The sequence below is a fragment of the Podarcis tiliguerta genome (genome assembly GCF_965153285.1).
Source record: "Podarcis tiliguerta genome assembly, chromosome: 10".
Lineage (NCBI taxonomy): Eukaryota > Metazoa > Chordata > Lepidosauria > Squamata > Lacertidae > Podarcis > Podarcis tiliguerta.
This window is the reverse complement of record NC_139543.1, coordinates 19,752,910-19,780,125: the sequence shown is the minus strand read 5'-3', so window position 1 is coordinate 19,780,125 and position 27,216 is coordinate 19,752,910. Positions and strand designations below refer to the sequence as shown.

At 45.3% G+C, this 27,216-nt stretch overlaps 1 protein-coding gene across 1 annotated transcript in view; it reads left to right on the top strand.

Annotated features, from left to right (window-relative positions):
* Window positions 1-27,216, top strand: part of CPED1 (cadherin like and PC-esterase domain containing 1) — a gene marked incomplete at its 5' end in the record, with an annotated part of 114,069 nt that overhangs the window by 20,355 nt on the left and 66,498 nt on the right. The window contains 2 exons of the mRNA XM_083399502.1: window positions 13,036-13,142; window positions 15,092-15,167. Of these exons, the coding sequence (XP_083255628.1) occupies window positions 13,036-13,142; window positions 15,092-15,167 (183 nt within the window). The remainder of the gene's footprint in view (window positions 1-13,035; window positions 13,143-15,091; window positions 15,168-27,216) is intronic.

Sequence of the window (27,216 nt, the reverse complement as noted above, 5' to 3'; positions counted from 1 at the left end):
TGAGCTGAAAGGGTTTGTAGCTTGCTTATGTTCCCAGACTTACGAATAAGCTTTTTGAATAAATTTGAGAAATGAAGTAACTTGCTTACATACCAAAGCGATGATCTTCTCTATAACAGATGGAAAATCGTTCCTTTTTTCTTGCTAGCAAATAACATTTCCGTGTGTTTTTGCAAGCACAGTACTCGACGTACTCGTTTCTGAAAGCATATGCTTTATGTTGTGTCATAACATTTTCCTAGCAGAATGGTTCTGATGTATAAAAACGTGCTCCTATTTAAGAGAGCCAGGCTTTACATACTGAAACAGATGAACTGAAAATGGTAGGATGAGGAGATAAGAATCACTTCTCCTTGTCTAATGTAATTATCCGGGGTTTCTTCCTCCTTACTTTCAGGTTTCCAAATTTTGCCTCATTTATCTATATCCTAGAGTTAAGAGGAGTGTTTTAAGGAGTTTTGAAACACTGGCTTTGACGTAAACCAACAGATCAGAGTGATAATGGAGAGAGAAACTTTTCTTTTTTTTTTATCTCTGCCCCTTGAATACATAATAGTTGTTCAGCAGTTAAGATTATTATGTGAAGTCCATGCTTTGATCCTTTGGGCTACTTCTTCATTTGAACCACTCATGGGGCCAGGAGTCGCCTAGAGACTAGTAAAGCTTATATTTGCATGCAGAAGGATCCAAGTTCAATTTCTGGCATCTTCAATTAAAAGGACAAGGTAGCAGAACAAATCTAATGCCTGAGTTCTTGAATGCTGATGCCAGCCAGAGAGAACACAATACTGGGCTAAATGAGCAAATGATGTGACCTCCTCTAACATAGGGACGCAGGTAGCGCTGTGGGTTAAACCACAGAGCCTAGGACTTGCTGATCAGAAGGTCGGCGGTTCGAATCCCCTCGACGGGGTGAGCTCCCGTTACTCGGTCCCTGCTCCTGCCAACCTAGCAGTTCGAAAGCACGTCAAAGTGCAAGTAGATAAATAGGTACCGCTCTGGCGGGAAGGTAAACGGCGTTTCCATGCGCTGCTTTGGTTCGCCAGAAACGGCTTAGTCATGCTGGGCACATGACTCGGAAGCTGTACGCTGGCTCCCTCGGCCGATAAAGCGAGATGAGCGTCGCAACCCCAGAGTCGGTCACGACTGGACCTAATGGTCAGGGGTCCCTTTCCCTTTCCCTTACTCTAACATTGCTTCCTATGTCCCTAGTATATCGGACCCTCCAAGTGCCTCTATTTTCCAGAGATGGTCCCAAATTTACAGAAGCCATCCCAGTTTCTGATTTGATCCCAGAATGTCCCGCTTTTCCTTAGGACACCCCTATTTTCATCAGAGAAATGTTGGAGGGTATGGAGTTTTGCAACCCTTGAGCCAAGGAGATAAGGAACTATATAATCATTCAAAGGCATCTGAAGGCAGCCCTGTAGAGGGAAGTTTTTTAATGTTTAACATTTTATTATGTTTTTTTATATATGTTGAAAGCTGCCCAAAGTGGCTGAGGCAACTTAATCAGTCCCTTCTTTGAAAAATTTTGGTGGGCCCTTGGCTCTCCTCTCCCTCCCTAGATAAAGGACCCCTGGACGGTTAAGTCCTGTCAAAGATGACTATGGGGCTGTGGCGCTCATCTCGCTTCAGGCTGAGGGAGCAGGTGTTTGTCCACAGACAGCTTTTTGGGTCATGTGTCCAACAGGACTAAACTGCTTCTGGCGCAACAAGACACTGTGACGGAAACCAGAGTGCACGGAAATGTCGTTTACCTTCCCGCCGCAGCGGTACCTATTTATCTACTTGCACTGGTGTGCTTTTGAACTGCTAGGTGGGCAGGAGCTGGGACAGAGCAACGGGAGCTCACTCCGTTGCAGGGATTCGAACTGCCAACCTTCCAAGAGGCTCAGTGGTTTAGACCACAGTGCCACCCACATCCCTTAGTAGTAACCCTCATATATCCCTATCAACTTCTCTAGGAATGGGCAGCTAGCAAATAACCATATTCCTTAAATTTCAGTCTGTTCATCCACAGCTACACTTGCTCCTAGTGCTTCTATACATGGACCATATCTTCTGCCTCTTCTTGCTCTTATTACAATCCAGTGTAATCAGAATATGGCATCCAAAGATAGCCACTTACTCTTCTTTCTGAAGAGGACACACACACACACACACACACACATCCAAAGAAGGATGTACATTCCTGCGCAGCTTTTGGCCCAACAGTCCTGTGCAGCTGCTGAAAAGGAGGCAGAATTAGCCATTTGGGTTGAGGTTGGGGAGGGGAGAATCACAAATTATAATGGGAGAGACACAACACAGCTGCCATTCTGATCTACGGTTACTAAGACGCTCTTACTCATTTTACTTGCCATTCGACTGCATTTATTTTTACACCAGTTTACTTAGCGTGCTTAGGACCTCTTGCTGAAGTCTGGTTTTGCCCAAAAAAAGACCTTTTAGAACAGACATAAATAGATGTAGCAAATTCAGAGGACGTAAACCATACGACATAAGGGCATAAAATGCAGAACGTATTAGGAAACGTTAAAGGCACTGGTTTTGTCGGTCAGGAGAAGGAACCAAGTTAAGAGGGGGCGAATTGGCTCTTTCCCCGCTAAAGAAAGGAAAAGGCAGAGTAGCTACAATCCACAAACCCACACAAACCTAGCTGGAGGAACTAAGTAGGCAGCTTTCAGTGTTCAAAAGGAATTCGGCTGTGGAAACTGGTTTCGTGGTGGAGTTGCAGGATCTCCGACAAGCTGTAATCAGGAAAACAGGCAATGCCCTTTCCAGTTCCTGCTGTTACAAAATCCAGTTCTGAGGTTACGTCTTGGCATGTAACGTTACCGGAAGAAGAAATTTTCCATATCAGTTTTGCGAGGCAACTATTCCATATGAATGTACCCTCACTCAGCAAGAGTCAATACTTTATGGGACTGGCCAGGACTTATGGGAGCGGAAGTCCAAAACATTTGAAGGCCACCATGCTGCAAACCCTCCAAAGGTCCGTCTTTTCCAGGATCAGTCCCAGATTTACAGAAGCCGTCCCGGAGCGTCCTGCTTTTCCTTAGGACAGGCACCCCCAACCTGCGGCCCTCCAGATGTTTTGGCCTACAACTCCCATGATCCCTAGCTAACAGGACCAGTGGTCAGGGATGATGGGAATTGTAGTCCAAAACATCTGGAGGGCCGAAGGTCGGGGATGGCTCCCTTAGGATATCCTTATTTTCATCAGAGAAATGTTTTTGAGGGGGTATGGAGTTATGCAAACCCTGAGCCAAGGATCATTATTATTTAATAAAAAGGTAAAGGACCCCTGACAGTTAAGTCCAGTCACAAACAAATCTGGGTTGCGGCGCTCATCTTGCTTTACTGGCCGAGGAAGCTGGCGTTTGTTCTCAGAGAGTTTTTCTGGGTCATGTGGCCAGCATGGCTAAGCCACTTCTGGCGAAACAAGAGCAGCAGATGGAAACGCCGTTTACTTTCCCGCTGGAGTGATACCAGTTTATCTACTTGCACTGGTGTGCTTTCGAACTGCTAGGTTGGCAGGAGAAGGGGGCGGGCAATGGGAGCTCACCCTGTCGCAGGGATTCGAACCACCGACCTTCAGATCAGCAAGTCCTAGGCTCCCTATTTTCATTGGAGAAATATTGGAGGGTATGGAATAGGATGTTCCCAGGGCTTTTTTTTCTTCCAGCTGGAACTAACCAGGAACTCATTTGCAGCACCTCTCAGGCAGTCTTCATTGCCATTCTATGCGAATGAGGGAGGCATTCATGGTGAGTTCCGGCACCTCTTTTTCTAGAAAAATAGCACCGGACGACCCTTTTTTCATCGGAGAAATGTTGGAGGATATGGAGAAGGCTCCAGTATAGCCACAACATGAGTCTATTTATACCCCCCAACAGAATCAAATGATGAAGCTTTTAGTAGACTGTGGCACTTCAGGTGGAGTTCACACAAAATTCTTACACACATGTAAAAAGCGACACATGCAGAAGGGTAGACCAAATTTCTCCTAGTAGCCAGGTATGTGCCTCATCTTCTGCATGCGTACAAATAGCACAAATAGAGGAAGAAAGGTATGTTCAACTTCCAATAGCAGCCAGTTATGTATTGTACTGTGGAGTGTGTATTAACTTATGGTCTGTGTGTGTGGTTTGGGAGCTGCACGGTCAGGGAAAAAACAGTGCTGTCCAGGGTTGTAAAGACTGCGGAGAGAATAATTGGGTGCACTCTTCCCACCTTAAAGCTGCAGAGATAGTGCAGGATAGTGCACACCCCAGAAATGATCTCTTCCAGCTTCTGCCTTCTGGAAGAAGGTGCAGGGTTATAAAGACTAGGACTAGCCATCTGAGAAACAGCTTCTATCCAAATGCAATTTTGGTTTTAAACGCTGTGTAAGGTAGTCTCTATGGGAGTATATTGTATTTAATTATGGGGTATCAGAGTTTTTAGGGGGTTAACCAGGCTGGGATAGCTGGGATAGCAGGCTTGTTGGTTTTTGAATGTCTGATGTAGATTTTTTAAAATTTCGTTGTTCTGTATGGGACAATGACAATAAAGATTACCGTATCGTATATAACCTAATATGTGATTGTAGAATTCAAGCAGTGCATGCAAGTCTTCTTTCATCAAAATAAATAGCTATAGCAAACGGAAATAAAAGCACCAGGTGCCCCGAAGGGAAAAATGCTATAGTGTTCTGTAAACATCTGGTTGCCATTTTCAATTAGGACTGAAGGACCCGCCTTTTAAAGGAACTGAAATATGTTTTTAAAAATAAATAAATGGGACACTAGGCATTCTGTTCTGTTCGTGGCTGGGGGGTAAAGGAAACACCATGGATAGAGAGGTCACAAGAAGCTCAGCTTTTCTAAACAAGAAAGTCTGAGAAATTTAAAGTGAACTGAACTCAAGTTCCAGCAGTATAAACAGTCCAACACAGTTAAGGTTAAATAAACATGCCTGGGGACCCACCGATTCTAGTAGAAGCACAAATGTTCTTGTGCCATTAATACAGCCATTCTAGAGTAACCACGAGAGAAACATCTTAGTAATAAAGTCAGGCAATAAATAAATAAATTGTGCAGTAAATAGCTTTAAAAGTACCACAACGTTCTTGCCTTGTTTTCTCTTATACAGAAGATGTGAGCGCAACTGGCCCAGGACAAACAACGTTTATTTCTTAATTCAAAGCATGTGTTGCAGGCATTAATTTTTTCTCCCTTTGGAAAGCAAAATATTCATTTCAGTTGCACCCTTTAGTCCCATCTTTCAGCAGAGTACGTCTGTAAACAAAAGCTGTGGAATGATAATAACACGTTCTTGCAGTTTAGCATTGTATGTGTAGAGATGTGTAGATTGTCGTGCAGCTTTTGAGAGTCGGCGTTTCAGTTTACAGTGAAAACTTTCTGAAGCTTAAGGAGGGTGAAAGAGCAAGGCGGGGTAGGATGCTTAATTTCAAAAGTATCGTAATGCTGTAAAGAACTGTTAAAACACTGAACCCTTCATAAACATGCACAATAGGCATTTCTTTGAAATCTGTTTCCAGCCTTAAATTGCATAATTAGGGTCTCAACCTCTGCCACCCCCAAAGCACCAGAGTTTCTTTCATTTTGTAACAAGGTTCTCAGTAGTTCACAATTATTTGTAGGTACAGAACAGCTTATAGGGACGCGGGTGGCGCTGTGGGTAAAAGCCTCAGTGCCTAGGACTTGCCGATCGAAAGGTCGGCAGTTCGAATCCCTGTGGCGGGGTGCGCTCCCGTCACTTGGTCCCAGCGCCTGCCAACCTAGCAGTTCGAAAGCACCTCCGGGTGCAAGTAGATAAATAGGGACCGCTTACCAGCGGGAAGGTAAACGGCATTCTGTGTGCTGCGCTGGCTCGCCAGATGCAGCTGGCCACGTGACCCGGAAGTGTCTGTGGACAGTGCTGGCTCCCAGCCTATAGAGTGAGATGAGCGCACAACCCTAGAGTCTGGCAAGACTGGCCCGAACGGGCAAGGGTACCTTTACCTTTACCTTTACAGAACAGCTTCAGTCACAAAAATGTAGCATCCTGCATTTATTTAATTTGTTCATTTTGAAGCGGGTTTCTGTTTCTTATGGATGCGAAGATAGTCTTGAAAATGTGTGAGCCCTGGGTGCTTTGATAATCCAACAGGTTTAGCTCACAATGTGGAGAATGTAATTGCACGGGTCTAGATAATTTTTCCAAGCAAACCTTTTGGCCAATTTATTTATTTTTTGTTGGTCAAGGTAGATGGGAGGGTGGATGATTGGCACCTATTCCCATGCAAACAAACTCTGCACATATTCTAGATATATACAAATTCCGATGTAAGCTAGCTGGAGGTTCAAAAAAGCACACCTAAAGGCATGTCCCACTGAAATCAATGAACAGCATCCCCAATGGATGTGCATTCTGATCCATGTCCTTTTAAAATATATTTTTAAACATTTTTTCAGGTTTAAACATTTCATTAATTTTACAATCATTTTAAAATGATTTTTGACTCCCTTCCCCTTCTTTCTGCAGTTCCTTAAATTTATTTTTAATATCTTCTGCATATCCAAATTCATTTAATTTGCTCATTTAATTATCTACTTTAAATATATACTCTTACGAAGCTGCAGGTTATTACAATAATCTTGTTTTTTATCTGTTTGCAATTTATCTGTAAATATTCAATAAACCATTGCCATTATTTTATAAAAAGTTTGCTATCTTGATTTCTTATTCTCCCGGTAAGTTTCTCCATTTCTACAAATTCCATACGTTTTTGTATGCATTCTTCCTTTGCTGGGACTTCTGCTTCTTTCCATTTGGGGGCAAGTAACATTCTTGCTGGACGCAGATGGCGCTGTGGGTTAAACCACAGAGCCTAGGATTTGCCGATCAGAAGGTCGGTGATTCGAATCCCCACGACGGGGTGAGCTCCCGTTGCTCGGTCCCTGCTCCTGCCAACCTAGCAGTTCGAAAGCACGTGAAAGTGCAAGTAGATAAATAGGTGGGAAGGTAAACAGCGTTTCCGTGCGCTGCTCTGGTTTGCCAGAAGCGGCTTAGTCATGCTGGCCACATGACCTGGAAGCTGTACGCCGGCTCCCTCGGCCAATAAAGCGAGATGAGCACCACAACCCCAGAGTCGGCCACGACTGAACCTAATGGTCAGGGGTCCCTTTACCTTTACCTAACATTTTTGCCACTGTAGTCATGTACATGAAAAAGTTTCTATACAATTTAGGTAGTTGTGTCCCTACAATTCCGAAGAGAAAGGCTTCTGGGTTGTTGTTTTACAAACGTTATTTTGAACATCTTTTTCATTTCTGCTGACCCTAAATTAGTGGTTGTGTGACTTGGCCCAGGAAACAGAATCAGTTACATAAAACATTGTTTGCAATAGGGACCTGGTTGTAGGAAGCAGGAAGTCAATGGCTAGTCGGTGAAGGTTCCCACAGGCTGAGGGTTGAGAGCAGCAGCTAACAGTATGGGGAGCTATGTGATTTCAGAGGGCAATCTACAATTCTATGATTCTAGGATGGTTGGCATGCTAGGGCATTGCGCGTCGAGGTCCCAAAGCCACCCCTAATAACTCACACCTCACACTGAATTTTTGTTTGAGGTTTTTGGCATAATTTTTTTGCCACAACTTTATTTAAATACAAAAATGTGAGTGGTTGCTTAGGCATTGGTTGTGACTATCTGCCCCTGGTGGGGACCGACTGACATTTTGCAAGCCTGCGAAAGCCAGAAAAGGGGAATACATTTTGGGGATAGCGACAGAGCAGGGAACCTGCCCTCAGCCCTCCCCAAAAGCAACCAGGGGCTCTTGTGTGGCCCTAGCCCCTTGACAGGGTTCGGACAAAAGCAATGGTGAGCCCCTGTATTCCTTTAATGGAATACCCTTGCAGCAGCAGTGTTAGAGGGGCAGGCACAGCCAATCCATGCCCCTCAACCAACCAAACCAGAAACCAATGTCTAACCGCAACCTTACAAGTTGTGACGATTTGCTACGCAGTAGGCAAAAACCAAATGGCACCAGCCAATCAGCCAAATGGACAAAATTCCTACTGGGCCCCTGCCCCAAGAGCAGACGACCCCATGACAAGCATAGCAAGGTCAAAGCGAACAAATCTAAATATAGGAAGGGTGGGCGGGTAATCCGATGCACGGAGTGAAAAGAGGAAGCTCTACGCCTCATGCAGGGAGTTTTAAGGTTTCAAGCTGTCAATCACGAAATGGCAACATTAACTTCATCCCAACAACAAGGGAAGCCCAATCACAACAGTGGCCAATGAGCAATTAGCCCGCTCCACAATTTTGGTGTGTCTTGTCGGCCCCCACCACAACCCGTGCTCTCCTTGAAGGAGAATATGCTTTATCAAATGTGCTGCTGGAGATGTTCCGGGCATGGAGGGAAGTTGAAAATGTTGTAGTCAGCTTGCAAGCGGAGTCAGAACTCAGGAGCAGCTCTTTCTCATACTGTAGTCTCCTTGGATGCCAGAGGCCTTGTTAAGTTGTGGGCGAACATATCAGACGACACAGCGATTCTTCCAAAGCAGCTCTTTATTTGTAAGCTGGAACAGAACTTAACTGAGGAGCTCAGTCAGCCTGCTTATATAGAGCTCCAGAACAATGTAACTGTTGCCATTTTCTAAAACTATCCAATCACTGAACGTCACTTTCGATCCTTCATTTGCATAACTATCTACAGTATCCCCCTGCTGGCACAGGGTGAGAACTTCAGTACATAACAGGCCTATTCCAGAAAGAAATAAAAAGCACTGTAGTTTTAGGTTCAGATATTCTAGAGGGAGAAGTTCTGGCTTAGAAATCAGCTCTTGACAGATGCATCCAGCGTGTAGGAAGCAGGACTTGGGACTGCCAATATGATGAGCGCATTCTGCAAAAGTCTGAAGGTTCATCCAAAGTACCATGGTCCAGGACAGAAACAGAAAAGCACGATGTGCTAGGATTTCTGTTATTTGTTTTCAATGGCAAAGGTGTCTTCATCTTGAAATAAATAGATGTTGGTACAGTGGTACCTTGGGTTACGTACTTAATTCGTTCTGGAGGTCCGTTCTTAACCTGAAACTGTTCTTAACCTGAAGTACCTCTTTAGCTAATGGGGCCTCCTGCTGCCGCTGCGCCGCCACAGCACGATTTCTGTTCTCATCCTGAAGCAAAGTTCTTAACCCGAGGTCCTATTTCTGTGTTAGCGGAGTCTGTATCCTGAAGCGTCTGTAACCTGAAGCGTCTGTAACCCGAGGTACCACTGTACGTCTTTCTTCTCGTTAGGCATGCCATTCATGGTGCCTTAAAGCTATAAAGTCTTGTTTATTTTCCTCTGTTTATAGAAGTGTTTATGTATCCATCCTGACGATGTTTAATTTGTTCCATGGACACAGAAGATAAATAACAATGGTGCTGTGAATGCGGAAGGCATTCTTCCTAATGCATATCAAGACAATTCCGTTGGGTAGACTCATTCATGTTGATTAACAGAGTTGACTGGGTTACATTTATCTTTCTGTCCCTCTGGATTATCCAGATGATATCTTCCTGTACTCTTGATTCTTCTGTGGGGTGTAAAACTGGGATTCAAGCAGCTGGGGGGAAAGCAGGCATCTTTTCTGTGGGGTCATCCTGTAGCGATGGCAGGATGTTGTCAAGTGAGCAGAGGGCTGCCATTTGATGTGTGTACCTTAATACAGTCTTCATTTATTTTGCCTGTAAAGGAAAGCTAAACAGACAACAACGGTAGCAAACCCAGCATAAATTCAGTTTTACGTCAGGCTTGTGGCTCTCATTCTGTTTGTTTCCCCTCCGTTTTAGGGTCTTCAAAATTTAAATATATATTTGGCATTATTACCATGATATCCAAATCTAGTCAAATATCCAAATCTAGGGGACCCATTTGACTCTGAAGACGACTTAGTCAGATGTATAGTCAACAAGTTGTATGTTTTACTTTGCTTGAGATTGTGGAAGGAATTTGCGTGTGGTTGCAGCTGGCTCTTATATACTAATAAATAATGATTTAATAGCCCTCTTCATGCCTTCAGTAGCTTGTTGGTATAAACGGAAACAGTACTGCACAGTTGTTTGTCATTGCGATAATCGGATTTTAATAGCTGTTGCTTGCCTGCCACCAAATTCTTGCTTCCAAGATGGATCCCACAAAGGTTGGCAACTGATCAGGAAAAAAACAACAGCCAGGCCTGCCCTTCTGCCTTTAGTAACAGTTTTCAAAAATAAGCAGGTGATAGCATGATGGTGAATGATGATGATAATGTCAGTGGCAAGTTGAAAAGTTGCAACCTCCCATCTGTCCTGGTACATACTTGTCCCATAACTGTGGCGGTTTTTGGAGACATCTCTCATGTCAGGCGTAAGTGTTGGCACCTGACTTCCTATGACAGCCGGCAGCTGCTGGGGCTCCAGTTCCCCAGTAGTTGACACTTGCTCTAGTCCCTCCACAATGGGCAGCTGTGGCTGAGAACCTCAATTTTAATTTCACACAATCCCCTGGAGCAACATTACAGCAGGCATCCCAGGGCATTGTGGGAAAGCAAAATGGCAGCTCCCTTGGAATGTTCTTTGCTGTGTGGCAAGCCTAAAGGCATATCCTCCAACATTTCTCCCATGAAAATAGGGATGTTCCCTCCAACATCTCTCCCATGAAAATAGGGACGTCCTAAGGAAAACACAGGGACGTGGGTGGCGCTGTGGGTTAAACCACAGAGCCTAGGACTTGCCAATCAGAAGGTCGGCGGTTCAAATCCCCGTGACGGGGTGAGCTCCCGTTGCTTGGTCCCTCCTCCTGCCAACCTAGCAGTTCGAAAGCATGTCAAAGTGCAAGTAGATAAATAGGTACCGCTCCAGCGGGAAGGTAAACGGCGCTGCTCTGGTTCGCCAGAAGCGGCTTGGTTATGCTGGCCACATGACCTGGAAGCTGAACGCCGGCTCCCTCAGCCAATAAAGAAAGATGAGCGCCACAACCCCAGAGTCGGCCACAACTGGACCTAATGGTCAGGGGTCCCTTTACCCTTTACCTTTAAGGAAAACAGGGACATTCTGGGATCGAATCAGAAACTGGGATGGCTTCTGTAAAACCGGGACTGTCCCTGGAAAATAGGGACACTTCAAGGGTCGGTAGAGGAGGCACTTTGCCCAGGTCACCTTCATTCTTCAAACCACCCCTGTCTCAAGTACACATTTCATGGACTCTGTTTATTTTTTTCATTTCATAAAGTTACACAAGGTTGTTTTGCATGCTACAAAGGGCTATTTTGGCATTGGGGTTTTTGCACTGTTCTTCTTTACGATGCAAAATATTTCTGAAAGCAGCCCAGTTTATTTTAAGCCAGTTTGTCCTATGAGGTCTTTGTTTTTTGGTACCTCCGTTTGCAGAATAATATTCTCCCACTCCAAAAGCTCTTCGGATGAAAGAATGTTTGCCTTTCTCCTCCTACCAGCCCTTTGTCCATCTGCATTGCTTGGCCAGCTTAGGCATTCCAAGTGGTTCGTTCAGAGGGCAGTGTTCTGAAGAGCGTGTGAGGAGAGAATGTTATCTTGCTGCCATCTGCTATCTTGATGAAAATATTGAGCCGCATATCTATGAGAAGCCAGTTGTCAATATGCTGCTTAATGTGTACAACACGCTGCCGGGCTCTAGACTGCTTGAAAAAGGACATTAGCTAGCAGATCTGGTATGATCTGATGTGCCGAAGCTGCCCCCTAGAGGGCAGGTGAGGGAACAGGAGGAGGGGGGAACATTCCCTTTCTTGCCTCCCCATCCCTATAAAATACACCCATGCTTATTCAGGTAAAGGAAATATGGAGCTAAGCTGGCCCACCTTTCAGTGAAGCTAAAAGCTCACCAAAGTAGTTCCTGAGATCTGTTCAACGTATTCAGTGTGGTGCTGAAAACGCCAAGGTTGCAGGTTCGATCCCCGTATGGGACGGCTGCATTACATAATAATAATAATAATAATAATAATAATAATAATTAATAATAATAATAATGTATTTATACCCCACCCATCTGGCTGGGTTTCCATAGCCACTCTGGGCGATTTCCAACTGAATAATAATAATAATAATAGCGATAAAGTATCAAACATAAAAAAACTTCCCTAAACAGGGCTGCCTTCTAAAAATCAGATAGTTGTTCATTTCCTTGACATTTGATTGATGGGAGGGTGTTCCACAGGGCAGGCGCCACTACTGAGAAGGCCCTCTGCCTGGTTCCACATTCCTGCATTGCTGAGGGTTGGCTTAGATAATCCTCAGGGTTGCTTTGACTCAACAGTTCTGTGATTCTGTAACATACTATTCCCAGCAAACACACATTTATACCATCTTTCATCCAATGAGCTAAATGTGACATACATGGTGGTTCTCCTTCTCTCCATTTTTGATCCTCCCATTAGCCTTGTGAGGTAGGTTACTCTGAAAGATTGAGGCTGGTGAACTTTATGGCTAAGTGGGCCTTTGAGACCTGATCTCCCAGGTTCTCTCCCACTGAGCCACATTGGGATTGTAGTTTCATTTCCCACCATAATACTCTTTAGCTGTGGTTTCAACTAATGATGTCCATTTGCACTGCGCTTCCCTTATGTCTATGCAGGCAAAATCTAATGAGAACTGAGAGGAGTCTTTAGCTGTACAATGCTACCTTGGGTTAAGAACTTAATTCGTTCTGGAGGTCTGTTCTTAACTTGAAACTGTTCTTAACCTGAGGTACCACTTTAGCTAATGGGGCCTCCCACTGCCGCCACGCAATTTCTGTTCTCATCCTGAAGCAAAGTTCTTAACCCGAGATACTATTTCCAGGTTAGCGGAGTCTGTAACATGAAGCGTCTGTAACCCAAGGTACCACTGTATTAGTAAAAGTTGTGAAACTCTGCACAGGATCAAGTGAGGCCCCGAATCTTGTGTCTGACAAATGCTGCTTCATAGCAACAAATACAAGTGGCACTTGGACAATTTTTTAAAATAGTTGTTTCCTATTGTGCTTCTCTTTCTTTTGTACAGATGAATTAAGCTCTTGGGATCTTCTGATCTGCCTATCTTCCAGCAAAGCAGACCATGAAAATTGCTTAAATAGAGTGGAATCGCATGGAGCAACATTACTGCAGAAGGTATGGTTCAAAACTGTCATCTTTGTTTTTGACATGCCCTTAAGTAGTTATTGGCCCACTCAGTTAGATGCTAGTTCTGGGACCTTTTCGTACGTTTTTAGCTATCCAACCGGTTATAGCTATCCAACCGGTATGGGAATTTGCTGGTGTTAGAGGAGGACCATTGTGTGAACGATGTCTCAGGCGCAATCTGCAAAAACTCTACCTGAAAGACCTCTGAGAAATAAGACTGAGAGAAAACAGCCTCCTGAGATTTTGGAGAATTTTTGCCAGGAACAGGCAACACTTGTTTCAATGAGGCTTTTGTGGCAATGAAAATTGCAGGTGCTGAGGGCTTGAATTGGATTAGGCCTGCAATAAACCCAGTGCTTTTTTTATTTAAAAATGTTTAGGGGTACTCTCATTTTCCTACTCATATTGAAATACTGCCCCTCAATGAGGCCAAACATAGATTTACAAAACGTTTAGGGATACGCGTATCCCTGAGTACCCCCAGAAAAAAGCACTGTATAAATCCATGCTATAGTGTCTTAATCCAGGCAGAGCCCCTATACAGTGGTACCTCAGAAATTGAACGGAACCTTTTCCGGAAGTCCATTCGACTTCCAAAACTTTCAGAAACCAAGGCGCAGCTTCCGATTGGCTGCAGGAAGCTCCTCCAGCCAATCAGAAGCTGTGGACGCTGTGTCGGACATTTGGGTTCGGAAGAACGTTCGCAAACTGGAATACTCACTTCCGGGTTTGTGGCATTCGGGAGCCAAAACGTTCGACTGCCAAGGCGTTTGGCTTCCAAGGTATGAATGTACTGGCAAATTAGAGAATCGTGGAGTCGAAAGGGACCCTGAGGATCCTCTAGTCCAGCCCCCTGCAATGCTGAAATATGCAGCTGTCTCTTACAGGGATCGAACCTGCAGCCTTGGCATTATCAGCACCATGCTCTAATCAACTGAGCTATTGTGGTGTGAGGCACAACAGCCCTGCATCTGAGGGTGGAACTCTGTGACTGACATCACCTGAGGTTTGGCCTGAGTTAGCTAGTCCAATGGTCAGACACATTCAAAGGCAGCTTCGTATCCTGGGTGCAGGGACACCCCAGCATTTCAGGCTAAGGATCTTGAGTAAAAGACCTCTGAGATGCTGGAGAGGTAGGGTGAACGGCACACCCCGTTGGCTTGATTCTGGAGTAGACAGCTCCGTGGAGAGTTGTAAGCACAGGTTTAATTCTCCCCCTTTGATATAAGTGGAAAGCGCAGCGGCTTAGCCTTGGCTGGATCATGCCCACTGAAATTTCTACATGATGCCGCAATAATTCTCTGTGTTATCTGACCTAGATTGTTGTAGTTCACCTCACCCACAGCTGGAATTTAGCTCTCACACATTGCAATAAAAATATAGGATTCCAAAGAAATGGACACAAATGTCTCATTGAGGCAAGAATGCTTGGGAACAAAAGGAAACAAAGTGTGCAACATGCGCCCGGCATTTTGAAAGAATTGAGTGCCCCTTCTGTTGGGTGTAAGTGGGTGTCACAAGTTTTCTTGCCAGGGCAGGGTTGACTTTAAGATCTTTTTTTTTTTAAGGCTTTATTGCCCTTTTATAAACATCTAGCATGAACATCTCTCCTAGGCAATTGGCAGTTGTATCTATAAATAAACAAAATGCCAGTAGGGTTTTGGACTGAATGCCAAAGAGGGAACTTGCCTTGATTTCTGATTCCTTGGGGATGTTCACACCTATGTGACTTGCAATTAAAAACAGGATTTAGGGCTGATTGAAACCCCCAAGATAGTTTCCGTCCATTTTCTCTCCCCATGTAAGGGAACGAGCCCCAGCTAATATCTCTGGAGCAGCAGAGCGCTTTAGTGGCATCCTTGACTGGCACAATAAAAGTGATGCAGCAGCTACGAAAAGGAAACGCCAATGATCAGAATCTCTCCCATTGTTTTCAGGCAAATGCCGTTCCCCAAATACAGCGCCTGCTTTGCAGGAAAGAAGGGTTATGCCAGATAGTCAGAACATTTCCAGGTAACATTCTGATTTATTCCAATGGACGTTTGGTTAATTTTTTTTATACAAAAAAATCTTTGTGTGTTTGCTGGAATGTGAACCCACCTTGGCTCATCTTGGGTCGCTCTCGAAAATAACCTGTTACTCATAGTGCCAGGGCAGCCCATCCCGTTTTGCCGCCTGAGGGGAAACGAGAATGAGCTGCCTCCTGCTCCACTGGCTGCCATATCCTGTCCTGCCCCCCACCTCCCTGTCTTCTCCTGCCCCCCACTTCTGCTGCCACTGAAATTCAGCAAGAGGGATGTCCCACAAAGCCTCCCCACTTGTCTTCTCCACCCCAGGGGTGTGGAAGACGAGTAGCAGTGCCATGTCCCGAAAGTGGTGGGGTGGGCAGGGAGCTGCCTCTTCTGCTTCTGCCGCCTGAGGCGACTGCTTTATCCTGCCTCGTGTGTGGAAGGTACTTAAATGTCATTCAGAGGCATTAAAGCTATTCAGTGCTCTTGTGATGGCCTGGGATTCAGACTCGGAGGCTGAACCTGTGGGATCCCAGCCTGCACAGGATTCCCCACCTCCAGAACCAGCTGAGCCAGGGTTGGGGCCTGAGCCTGAAGGGTCCTCACCTGTGCTGGATCCTCAGGTGCAGGCACCAGCTGAGTCTGCTCTGGCTCCTGAGGTGACGAAGGACCCATTGCCTGCAGGTGCTCCACTCTCAGCCCCGTCAGGGGAAGGTGAGGTTGCCTCTGGGTCCAGTAACCCTCCAGCCTCTCCTGAGCTGCAGAGGCTCAGGGCAGAGAGGCAGAGGGAACTAAGTTCCCCCAGGAGGAGTGCTCGCCTCCAGGCCAGGAGGGGCGAGTCACCTGTGGATTGGGGCTGCCCTATGCCTCGGGGCAGATAAAAGCTGGCCAGCCCCAGTCCCAAGTTGCGGGAGCAACATTGTTCGTAGCCTGTTCCTGCCTGAACCCTGTCCTGCTTTCCTGCCTGAGCTCCTGACCCGCCCTGGCTCCCTGCTTGCAAGCCTGTTCCTGACTTCACCCAGCTCCCTGCCCTGCATCAAGCTTCAGCTACTATGGACTGCCTCCACATTGCACCTCTGACCATGGACCGGACTTGAACCTTGCCTCCCGGGTAACTCACAGGACCAGCACAGCTCTCCATGCATTGAAAGAACCTGGGAGCAAGCAGACGGGCATCACTGCAAACATTCCCTGCTGTCTGTGCATTCTCAGTGTGGAAAGGGCCTCTATGCATCATCTTCTTCGGCGATCACTCGTAGCTGAGTAAGATTGTCTTCCATAAACTCGGTTTTAACAGTGAGTCTAAAAGTGACTGTGGAGGCCAATCCTGAATCCACACATCCTTCCACAGTGGGGACATAGGCTTCTGGGTGTGAGTTGATCATGGTCTGAATTTGCCAAGCGTGCCTTCCTGTTAGTGTGTTTCTCGCTTTTGTCCTGAGTTTGAGCGTCTTCCATGACACCTTTGGTAAAGGCTGTTCTCCAACTGGAGCACTCACAGGCCAGTGTTTCCCGGTTGTCGGTGTTTATACTACATTTTTAAAGATTTGCCTTAAGAGAGTCTTTGAACCTCTTCTGTTGACCACTGGCATTATGTTTACCATTTTTAAGTTTGGAATAGAGCAGTTGCTTTGGAAGACGATAATGAGGCATCTGCACAACATGACCAGTCCAACGAAACTGATGCTGAAGAATCATTGCTTGAATCATTGCTCGTGCAGGAGGGGACACTGGTTCAATGAGGGTCTCCCCTTTGCATGGAAGAGTTCTAGGGGCATGCACCCTACACTCATAGTGCCCCTTCGCACATCAGCAATATGTACAGATGGCTGTGTTGTGGCTGCATTGGAGGGCAAGGCTTGTCAAGCAAGCCCCATGAACCCCCATAACACCTCCTTTGGTGAATGAGAGAGTAATTCAGACCCCCTTGGCAGATAAAGGAGAATGTGGCCGTACTAGGCTTGTCCTAAGCCTCGTTCTCCTTGAGGTATCAATCCTGTTAGTGATGTGCCCTTCCAGCCTGAATGTGCAGGCGCTCCTGACATAATGCTCCTCTATACGGAAAACAACAAGGTGGTTCCTTTTGTCGCTGCCATTGGTAAACAACTGGGAGCCAGGAATCCTTGCCAGGAATCTAGTGCAAATGGTAGCGAGATCTACCAGCAGAGCCAGATCTCCCTTTTGTTCTAGGGTAAGTTTCTGCATTATTGCATGATGTCACTGGCCCACCTACCAGTGGCCCCAGTCCTGCTGCTCACCACTTGGCCCGGGGCGGGGCCTGACAGGCCCTAAGGACTGCTGCTGCGGCTACCACTCCCCTGCTCAGTGCCTGAGGGCCCCAGCCCTGCCGCTCACCACCTGGCCCGGGGTGGGGCCTGATGGGCTCTATAAAGGACTGCTGCCGCCACCGCTGCTCCTGGGCAGAGAGGGCTCCGTTTTGTTTTGTTTTTTGTTTAAATTGCTGCTATTTTTTTACCTATGTCATTTTAAACTGTGATATGAATGCTGTATTCTTAGTTTTAGATTTAGATTTATGTGGAAATTGTTTCCCAGTTGGTTGTGTATTTTTTTGATGTGGTTTATTTATTGTTTATGACTTTTGAAATTATGTAAATCTTGTTATGCTGTAAGCCGCCTTGAGCATTGTTTTTTTAAATGTGGAAAGGTGGCATGCAAATTAAAAATGATGATAATGGTGATGATGACCTGAATTTTCTGCCTGTTGTGCACCTGTTGATATGGACATGACATTTTTAAAAGTGGTAACTCGCCCACCACAAACCTGGAACTAGAAGCTTTCAATACTGGGGAAGGGGGAAGCATAATCTTTTTAATGGTTGAGCAAACCCAGCCCCTCCAAGTGTCCCTATTTTCCAAGGACATCCCTGATTTAGAAAAGCCGTTCTCCTTTCTGATTTCAACCCAAAATGTCCTGCTTTTCCTTAATGGTAAAGGGACCCCTGACCATTAGGTCCAGTTGTGGCCGACTCTGGGGTTGCGGCGCTCATCTCGCTTTATTGGCTGAGGGAGCCGGCATACAGCTTCCGGGTCATGTGGCCAGCATGACTAAGCCGCTTCTGGTGAACCAGAGCAGCACATGGAAATGCCGTTTACCTTCCCCCCGGAGTGGTACCTATTTATCTACTTGCACTTTGACGTGCTTTCGAACTGCTAGGTTGGCAGGAGCAGGGACCGAGCAACAGGAGCTCACCCTGTTGTGGGAATTCAAACCGCCAACCTTCTGATCGGCAAGTCCTAGGCTCTGTGGTTTAACCCACAGCGCCACCCGCGTCCTTTTCCTTAGGCTGTCCCTATTTTCATTGGAGAAATGTGGGAGGATATAGAGTTATCCAACCCCCTAGCTGTCTGAAGGCAATCCTGTATGGGGAAGGTTTTTTTTTAAAATGTTTTATATTTTAATATATGTTGGAAGCTGCCCAGAGTGGCTGGGCCAACCCAGCAAGATGTGTGGGATATAAATAGTAAAATTATCATCATGGAATGGGATGTCCCTATTTTCATTGGAGGAATGTTGGAGGATATGCATACCTAGGGGGGAAATGAACTTAACTATTACATTCTAAAAGGAAAAGGATTGTTTTGGCGTCAAAGTGGCCCACACAGCCAAATGGCACAACAAGGAGTGGCTCGCTCTTGCCACCCAGAGTCCTCATCCACACTTGAACTTTAAAAGGGGGAGGGCTGAATTATCTTAGAAACAAGGACATAGCCTGCACATTTATTCAAGAGGAGCGATTTCAAAATATAAATAAAACACTTTCCTATTGTTTCTCTTTTTCCCCTTGGCTCTTCTCCTCAGTCAGGATATCCTCCCCTGTATCTGCTGTGTTGATTTAACTTTAGTTTTCCTGGCAGCACCTTTCGAATTAGCGTTCAGCGCAAGGATTACGGCTTGGAATTATGAAGTTTTATTGCCCGGGGTCACGTGCATAATCTTGGAAAGGAAATTGGAACGGGCTCCTTTGGGTTGCTGTTGTGCGATGCATGTGATGCCTCCTCGCAAATTAATAGGTGTGCACCAAAAATGAGAAGTCACCACTAGAATGAGAGAACAAAATAGGGAAGAGAAAGAGGGAGACAAATAAACGTTGAGTTTTCCTAACAGGGGTGAGGCACAACAAAGCAGAAAGTTAACGGCATGATCTAGCCATGTGAAAACCATTTGATTTTTTTTATGGGAGAGGCTTAAGCAGATGTTTACCTCTCACATTGCAATCGATGGGAGTTTAAGGTGTTTCTTTTTGCCTGGATTTTGCCATCAGCAGAGGGTTGTTGTTGTTTTGGATGAGTAGTGATAAATAATGGCAGTGTGACTGCTTCTTATAAGTGCCTATATTTCTTAGATTTGTTCTGTCTTTCACAATACTTTTCACATTGCCTCTGCAATTGGGTCAGCCCGATTTCCCCTGTGTTTTTCTTTAACGTGCTTTCAAAACAACAATTTTGCCACAGGCAGCCTTTCCCTTCATCCTCCGGCCCAATGGCAGCATGTGGTGAGTCTGCTGCTCAGTTTGGCTGCCAGCCATTGTACACTCCCTTAGCCCTGACAGAGACGCCGTGTCTCTCTTCATCTTCGTGGTATCTTCCGCAACAAAAATAGTGTATCTAGACTGCAGATGAATTCATCATGTGAAAGGCTGGGCTGGATGAATCCTTAGCCGGAATTAAGATTGCCGGAAGAAATATCAACAACCTCAGATATGCAGATGACACAACATTGATGGCAGAAAGTGAGGAGGAATTAAATAAAAGAACCTTTTAATGAGGGTGAAAGAGGAGAGCGAAAAATATGGTTTGAAGCTCAACATCCAAAAAACGAAGATCATGGCCACTGGTCCCATCACCTCCTGGCAAATAGAAGGGGAAAAAATGGAGGCAGAGAGAGATTTTACTTTCTTGGGCTCCATGATCACTGCAGATGGTGACAGCAGTCACGAAATTAAAAGACGTCTGCTTCTTGGGAGAAAAGCAATGACAAACCTAGACAGCATCTTAAAAAGCAGAGACATCACCTTGCCGACAAAGGTCCGTATAGTTAAAGCTATGGTTTTCCCAGTAGTGATGTATGGAAGTGAGAGCTGGACCATAAAGAAGGCTGATCGCCAAAGAATTGATGCTTTTGAATTATGGTGCTGGAGGAGACACTTGAGAGTCCCATGGACTGCAAGAAGATCAAACCTACCCATTCTTAAGGAAATCAGCCCTGAGTGCTCATTGGAAGGACAGATCGTGAAGCTGAGGCTCCAATACTTTGGCCACCTCATGAGAAGAGAAGACTCCCTGGAAAAGACCCTGATGTTGGGAAAGATGGAGGGCACAAGGAGAAGGGGATGACAGAGGACAAAATGGTTGGACAGTGTTCTCAAAGCTGCCAACATGAGCTTGACCAAACTGCGGGAGGCAGTGGAAGACAGGCGTGCCTGGCGTGCTCTGGTCCATGGGGTCATGAAGAGTTGGACATGATTAAACAACTAAACAACAACACCCTATGATGTTGTCACGAAGAACTTCTTCCTTTCTGTCAATATACCAATGGAACTTCCATTACGTGTTTATATATGCCTCCGCACTGCTTAATTCCGGACTCGGCTACACAGCTGCCAATGAAATGTTTTAAATGTGTCACAATGTGCAATACACATAGGTGATGCTAGATGTCGATGGTGAGCTGTGCCAAATTCAATGTATTTTTCAAAACATTTTTTAAGAAAGCATTTTTTTTATATGTGTCTAGATTCTGTGGGATTTTTAATTTTTTTTGGAGCTTCACTAAATACCTGTCACTAGTGCCTCTATTTGAAATCCTAGAATCTTAACGTTCTTGGAATTCTCACGTGGTGACCACGGCCGGAAAGCAAATTTTGCTTCCTCTTGTACTGTTTTTCTTTGTATCATAGTGACAGAGCCTCGAGAAACTGTTTAGAGGAGAAGGGTGACTGCCACATTCTTGGCCTAGTTTAAAAGGAGTCCGTTCCCCTTCTTCCTGAAGCCCTTTCCTTGCTATTTCCCCAGAGGTGCTAGAAGAAGAAGAAGAAGAGTTTGGATTTGATATCCCGCCTTTCACTCCCTTTAAGGAGTCTCAAAGCGGCTAACATTCTCCTTTCCCTTCCTCCCCCACAACAAACACTCTGTGAGGTGAGTGGGGCTGAGAGACTTCAGAGAAGTGTGACTGGCCCAAGGTCACCCAGCAGCTGCATGTGGAGGAGTGGAGACGCGAACCCGGTTCCCCAGATTACGAGACTACTGCTCTTAACCACTACACCACACTGGTACCAGAGGAGGAAAGCTCCCTGCAACCTACTTGGACAAACTGAGCGAATAGAAAGTGCCCTTTTCCCCGGTACCCTATGCTCCTGCTGCTGGAAATGTTGTTGGTGCGGGAGCAGGTTTGTACAGAAGACCCACTTGGTACACTGCTTTCCCTGGCAATGGAGCAGTGCAGAATTAGCAGTGAAGCAAACAAAAAGTCAGCTGAACTGGCCCCTTGCCTGGCCATCCCACACTGGGACATACCCTTGCTTGACATTCACCAGAACTACTGCTGCTGTTCTGCCTTACTAATAAATAAATACTCAGGGCCAAAGTTGGTGCAATGCTCAGCAGCCCTGATAAAAAGTCTTGGTTTCATGTAAAGACTCCTGATTCCTGTATACATCAACCTAGCTCTGTGTGTGTTTGTGTGTGTACCCTTGGCCCTTCTGGCTATTTTGCTGGGGTTCGTAGCGGCAAAACCAAAGATTGCTCTTCTGTTAGATAATCTTCAGATGGAACATGGAACAGAGAAGCATTATTGTTTTAAATTAATACCCTTTTCAAAACAAAGGCTAGAATCCAAAGAGGCGCACAATTAGTTCTGCGTGACCCAGATGGATCTGGGGTTTGTTTTGCATTTTATTATTGGGGAAGGGGGAGTCACAAACACTGCTGGGCATTTGCACTTTAATATATAAGTGGGCCTGCAACAAACTGTTGCAGTGTGGTGTGCTTATGCTCAGGGTTCCAACTAGGCAGCCCATGTCCTTGTCATGGATAGTCTAGCCCAGGGGTAGTCAACCTTTTTTACCTTAAAAAAAGGGTAAAGGACCCCTGAGAGTTAAGTTCAGTCGCAGACGACTCTGGGGTTGCAGCACTCATCTCGCTTTACAGGCTGAGGGAGCCGGCGTTTGTCCGCCGACAGTTTTCCCGGGTCATGTGGCCAGCATGACTAAGCCGCTTCTGGCACAACGGAACACCGAAACCAGAGCAGCGCACAGAAACGCCGTTTACCTTCCCACTGGACTGGTTCCTATTTATCTACTTGCACTGGTGTGCTTTCGAAGTGCTAGGTTGGCAGGAGCTGGGCCCGAGCAACGGGAGCTCACCCCGTCGTGCAGATTCGAACTGCTGACCTTCTGATCGGCAAGCCCAAGAGGCTCAGTGGTTTAGACCACAGCGCCACCCGCATCCCTTTTTTATACCTACCACCCACTAATGCATCTTTCTTGATGGTAAATTTCCTTACCGCCCACCAGTGCTCGATGGAAGGAAGATTTAGCTTGTGCCGTAGAACCCCCTACCGCCCACCTAGAATCCTGAAACACCCACTAGTGGGCGATAGGGACCAGGTTGACAACCCCTGGTCTAGCCCAGTTTCCCTCTTGCACACAGTTTTCTGTTTTATTTCCCTAACATTTGGTCAATATTCCACAGCTATTGAGCTTGCTCAGTCCTCATTTGGCTGTTTGGGGTATTTCTTCCCCACCCACTGGGCAGGTTGCCTATGTTTTAAATATATTTCTGCAAACCTTGGGGGTTCCCCATGACTGCTCATACCTTTCTCTTGTGCATGAATGGCACTGTTTCAGTTGCATACGGATCCACATTATAATGATCAACAGATCAAACGAGATTTTTGTTACTTCAAGACCACTTCAAATATGCCAAATTCTCCATATGGGAAGTAATACCACGAAGAAAAGAGCATGGGAACCATGCTGAAAATGGCCTATGTACTATTTTGTTGTGTGTACCTTCACTGAGCTGAAGGGAACTTAGGTTGAGTCCTAGTTATGGTTTAAAGGGGGAGTTCAGCACTAGGCCATTGTTTTCTGTAAGACAGCAGTGCTTTATCATATCTGCATTTTAGAGTGCTATTCTGCATTTCCCAAAGCTTATATCCCATCATTGTAACTGAATGGTTGAGGGTTTCATCCTTCACTTTCTAGTTTTCCATCCTAACCACTTTGAAAACCATGGATAATTAGAAAACTGTGCTTCAGAACAGTTAGCTTATTCAGAAGATAATTTGACTGGTATGTGCAAGATTTTTCAAAAGGCTAGGTCATTGTGGTTGGAGAAATGAAAGTATTTTTCTCTCTAAGTTAGGCTCTGTTCCATTTTTTATTTTTTTTAATGCACGAAGATTTTCTTGCACCTTTTTCAAACATTCGGATGAGGTGGTAGAATACATTCTAATATGTAGCTGCTTGCAGACATAATCAATTGATCAGAATTTCTCTTTACAAAATGTAAATTACAAAATGCAAAATGCAAATTACAAAATACAAAATGCAATTAGCGACACGAGCTCCAGAAATAGCTTCCCACATTCCAGAGCCGATGCACGCTCTATCAGCAGATAATGCACAGCCAAAGATGCACCCAGGAGAGCATTATTTACAAGTTTATTTCTGCGTTGATCAGAACAAAGAAAAACATGACTGCCCTCTCTCTGCCGGAACTCTGAAGCAGGCAGTCATGTTTTTCTTTGTTCTGATCAACGCAATGTGCAATGTTCTCTCTTAATAAAGAGGAGGCATGGGAGGATACAGAGAGATAAGTTAAATTGTTTCCCCTGATGCAAGTGTTAAACCCTTCTTTAACCACATCCCAGTCCTCTGAAATTTAATCGATATGTTTTCATTTACTTTTTGGATATGGTGGATTAAATAACAGAAGGGGGGGAAGACTAATCAAGACACAGTTATTACTTTCCTTACATACTTGAGGTTTGCCAGGGATTTTGGGTGCCAAATGGGTGCGATGCTCTCTGCTATAAAACAGTGGATTGATAGTTGTCTGTCATATGTGAATAACTGCACGTATATGTGTTCTTCGCCCACCCCAATGGGGCAAACTGCACACTGTAGAGATATGATTTTGATCACATCAGGGAGAAAAGGATTAAGCATCTTCTCCTTTCACTGGTGCTTCAATAAATTGGCTTCCCCCCAAATGCCCACCACCAACACTCACAGCTTGGACTATGGGGCTCGGATGGTGGATTTGACATGTACTGACTGTGTAGCTTGGCTCTTGAAGTCCCTGATGGGTGCTCAGCGTTATGTATTCAGTGGGCTGTGTTTGCTTGAGTTTGAGTCTGGATTAAGGATTCTGAGCCCCTGTGTTCTGATTTGATACATGATATCCAATCACAGGAGGGACACAGGTGGCGCTGTGGGTTAAACCACAGAGCCTAGGACTTGCCGATCAGAAGGTTGGCAGTTCGAATCCCCGCGACGGGGTGAGTTCCCGTTGCTTGGTCCCAGCTCCTGCCAACCTAGCAGTTCGAAAGGACATCAAAGTGCAAGTAGATAAATAGGTACCTCTCTGGCAGGAAGGTAAACGGCGTTTCCATGCACTGCTCTGGTTCGCCAGAAGCGGCTTAGTCATGCTGGCCACATGACCTGGAAGCTATACGCCGGCTCCCTCGGCCAATAAAGCGAGATGAGCGCCGCAACCCCAGAGTCGGTCATAACTGGACCTAATGGTCAGGGGCCCCTTTACCTTTACCTTTTATCTAATCACAGGATATTTCAGACTTTGGGCCTCTGCCATTGGCCCTTAAACTCTGAGTCATGATTCGCAGCTCTGAAGTCTAGACAGCCGATCACGTTGGGAGTGGGAGTGGCCCAGGCCTTCAGAAATGTGTACAGTGGTACCTCGGGTTAAGAACTTAATTTGTTCTGGAGGTCTGTTCTTAACCTGAAACTGTTCTTAACCTGAGGAACCACTTTAGCTAATGGGGCCTCCCACTGTTGCCATGCAATTTCTGTTCTCATCCTGAAGCAAACTTCTTAACCCGAGGTACTATTTCTGGGTTAGCAGAACATGAAGAGTCTGTAACCTGGGTACCATTCTGATGTAAAATGAGGCAAAACATGATTTGATTTGTTTGTATCTCTCACTCTTGTTGTCAAGCGTGGCAGCAAGCAAACTTTTATCAGAGAAAGTTTCTCGACTCCCTAAAGGGAAGCACTGTGGCTGAAATGTTCAGGAAATTCAAATTAATAGAGGGGCACTCGTTTCTGCCTTCTTGATTTTCACAAACCCACAGATCTTCCTTTACACGGGTATTCTGATTCTCTTCCTATCCTAATGTAGTGTCTCTGTGTTCTCGTTCAGGCCAATGAGGAAAAACCTGTGTTCCTTCACAAAAGCAGCTGCTAGCTTTACAAAAAGAACTTCCAATACTATCCTCTCACAGCCAGACCCTAGAATAAACCTACGGTGGAATAATGGCTTCTTACTTTGACACATTCTCCTTTGTGGGACGAGTCATTAGGCAGGGCATAGATCTTTGTACTTTTTGCAGAGAAAAGAATCATTGGGTTTCTCCCCCCCACCCAACTACACTGACAGGATTGCACTGTGACACATTTATTGTGGAATAATCTTCTGCGGGCCAGAGCACACTTCATCAGACGCATGAAATATTGCGCTCATTTGGCAGCTGTAGATATAGCTCTTGAAGTCTTTACAGAAGATTTGATCTATAAAACAAATGCAGAAGAACATTTGTCCCGCTACTCGGGGGCGGGGACGTTATTCAGAGTGCGGTTCAAATCTAACCACAATACTTGGGCCGCATTCTTTGGAGGGGGGAATTCATGAATTTATTTTATCTTCTTGGGTTCTATTAATTGTGTATTAGAAGCTGCTCATCCTTTTTGGTCCCCTTCATGCATACCCTGATGTATATGCTCTTTGCGACAGGGCCACCCATTCAAATATTGCCTTTGCTGCTGATTCCTGTTTATCTGCTGAAGCACTTTGCATCACAATTGCCTGCTCTCCTGAACTTCTCTCTCTCTCTCTCTTCCAGTCATTTGATTGCACTTGCTTTATTATATTTGAAGAAAGCTGTTCAGTCATTAATAACTTTGCTGCACGAGGAATGTAGCTTTTAAACGACTCCGGCTCTGATTTATTCATCAAACCATATACACTACGCGCCACCGGAGCCCGATTTCTGTTCTCATCCTGAAGCAGGGTTCTTAACCTGAAGCACTATTTCTGGGTTAGCGGAGTCTTTAACCTGAAGCGTATGTAACCTGAGGTACCACTGAATAGTCTGTTCGGTTCCAATGCCTAAGCCCAATACCACTCACATTCTGTAACCAATAAAGTTGTGGTCTTTTTTAGACCATTAACCTAAAATACTTGTGTCCATAGAATAATAATAAATAATAATAATAATAATAATTTTATTTATATCCCGCCCTCCCCAGCCGAAGCCGGGCTCAGAGCAGCTAACAATAAAAGTAACACAACATCCTAAAATCAATTCATTCTAAAATCAATTCAGAATCAAATTAATGGCAACCATTGGGCTAGAATGTTTCATTTCATCACAAAGCGCAGAGCGGGGCCTCAACTCACAAGCCTATGTATCATTTCCTTGGAGTAACCTCTTGCTGCTTACTTCTGACTGGACCAGTTTTGTTAAGCTGTAACAAAAGATCTTCAGCCAGCTTTATGCAGCCAGCTGAAGTTCAATCTTTAGCTTTAAATCCGAAATGCAAACAATCTTGCTAAGAGGTGCTGCCACTTAGAATGAAGTAGGAGCCACATCAGGGACGCGGGTGGCACTGTGGGTTAAACCACAGAGCCTACGACGTGCCGATCAGAAGGTCGGCAGTTCGAATCCCTGCGACAGGGTGAGCTCCCATTGCTCTGTCCCTGCTCCTGCCAACCTAGCAGTTCGAAAGCACGTCAAAGTGCAAGTAGATAAATAGGTACCACTCCGGCGGGAAGGTAAACGGTGTTTCTGT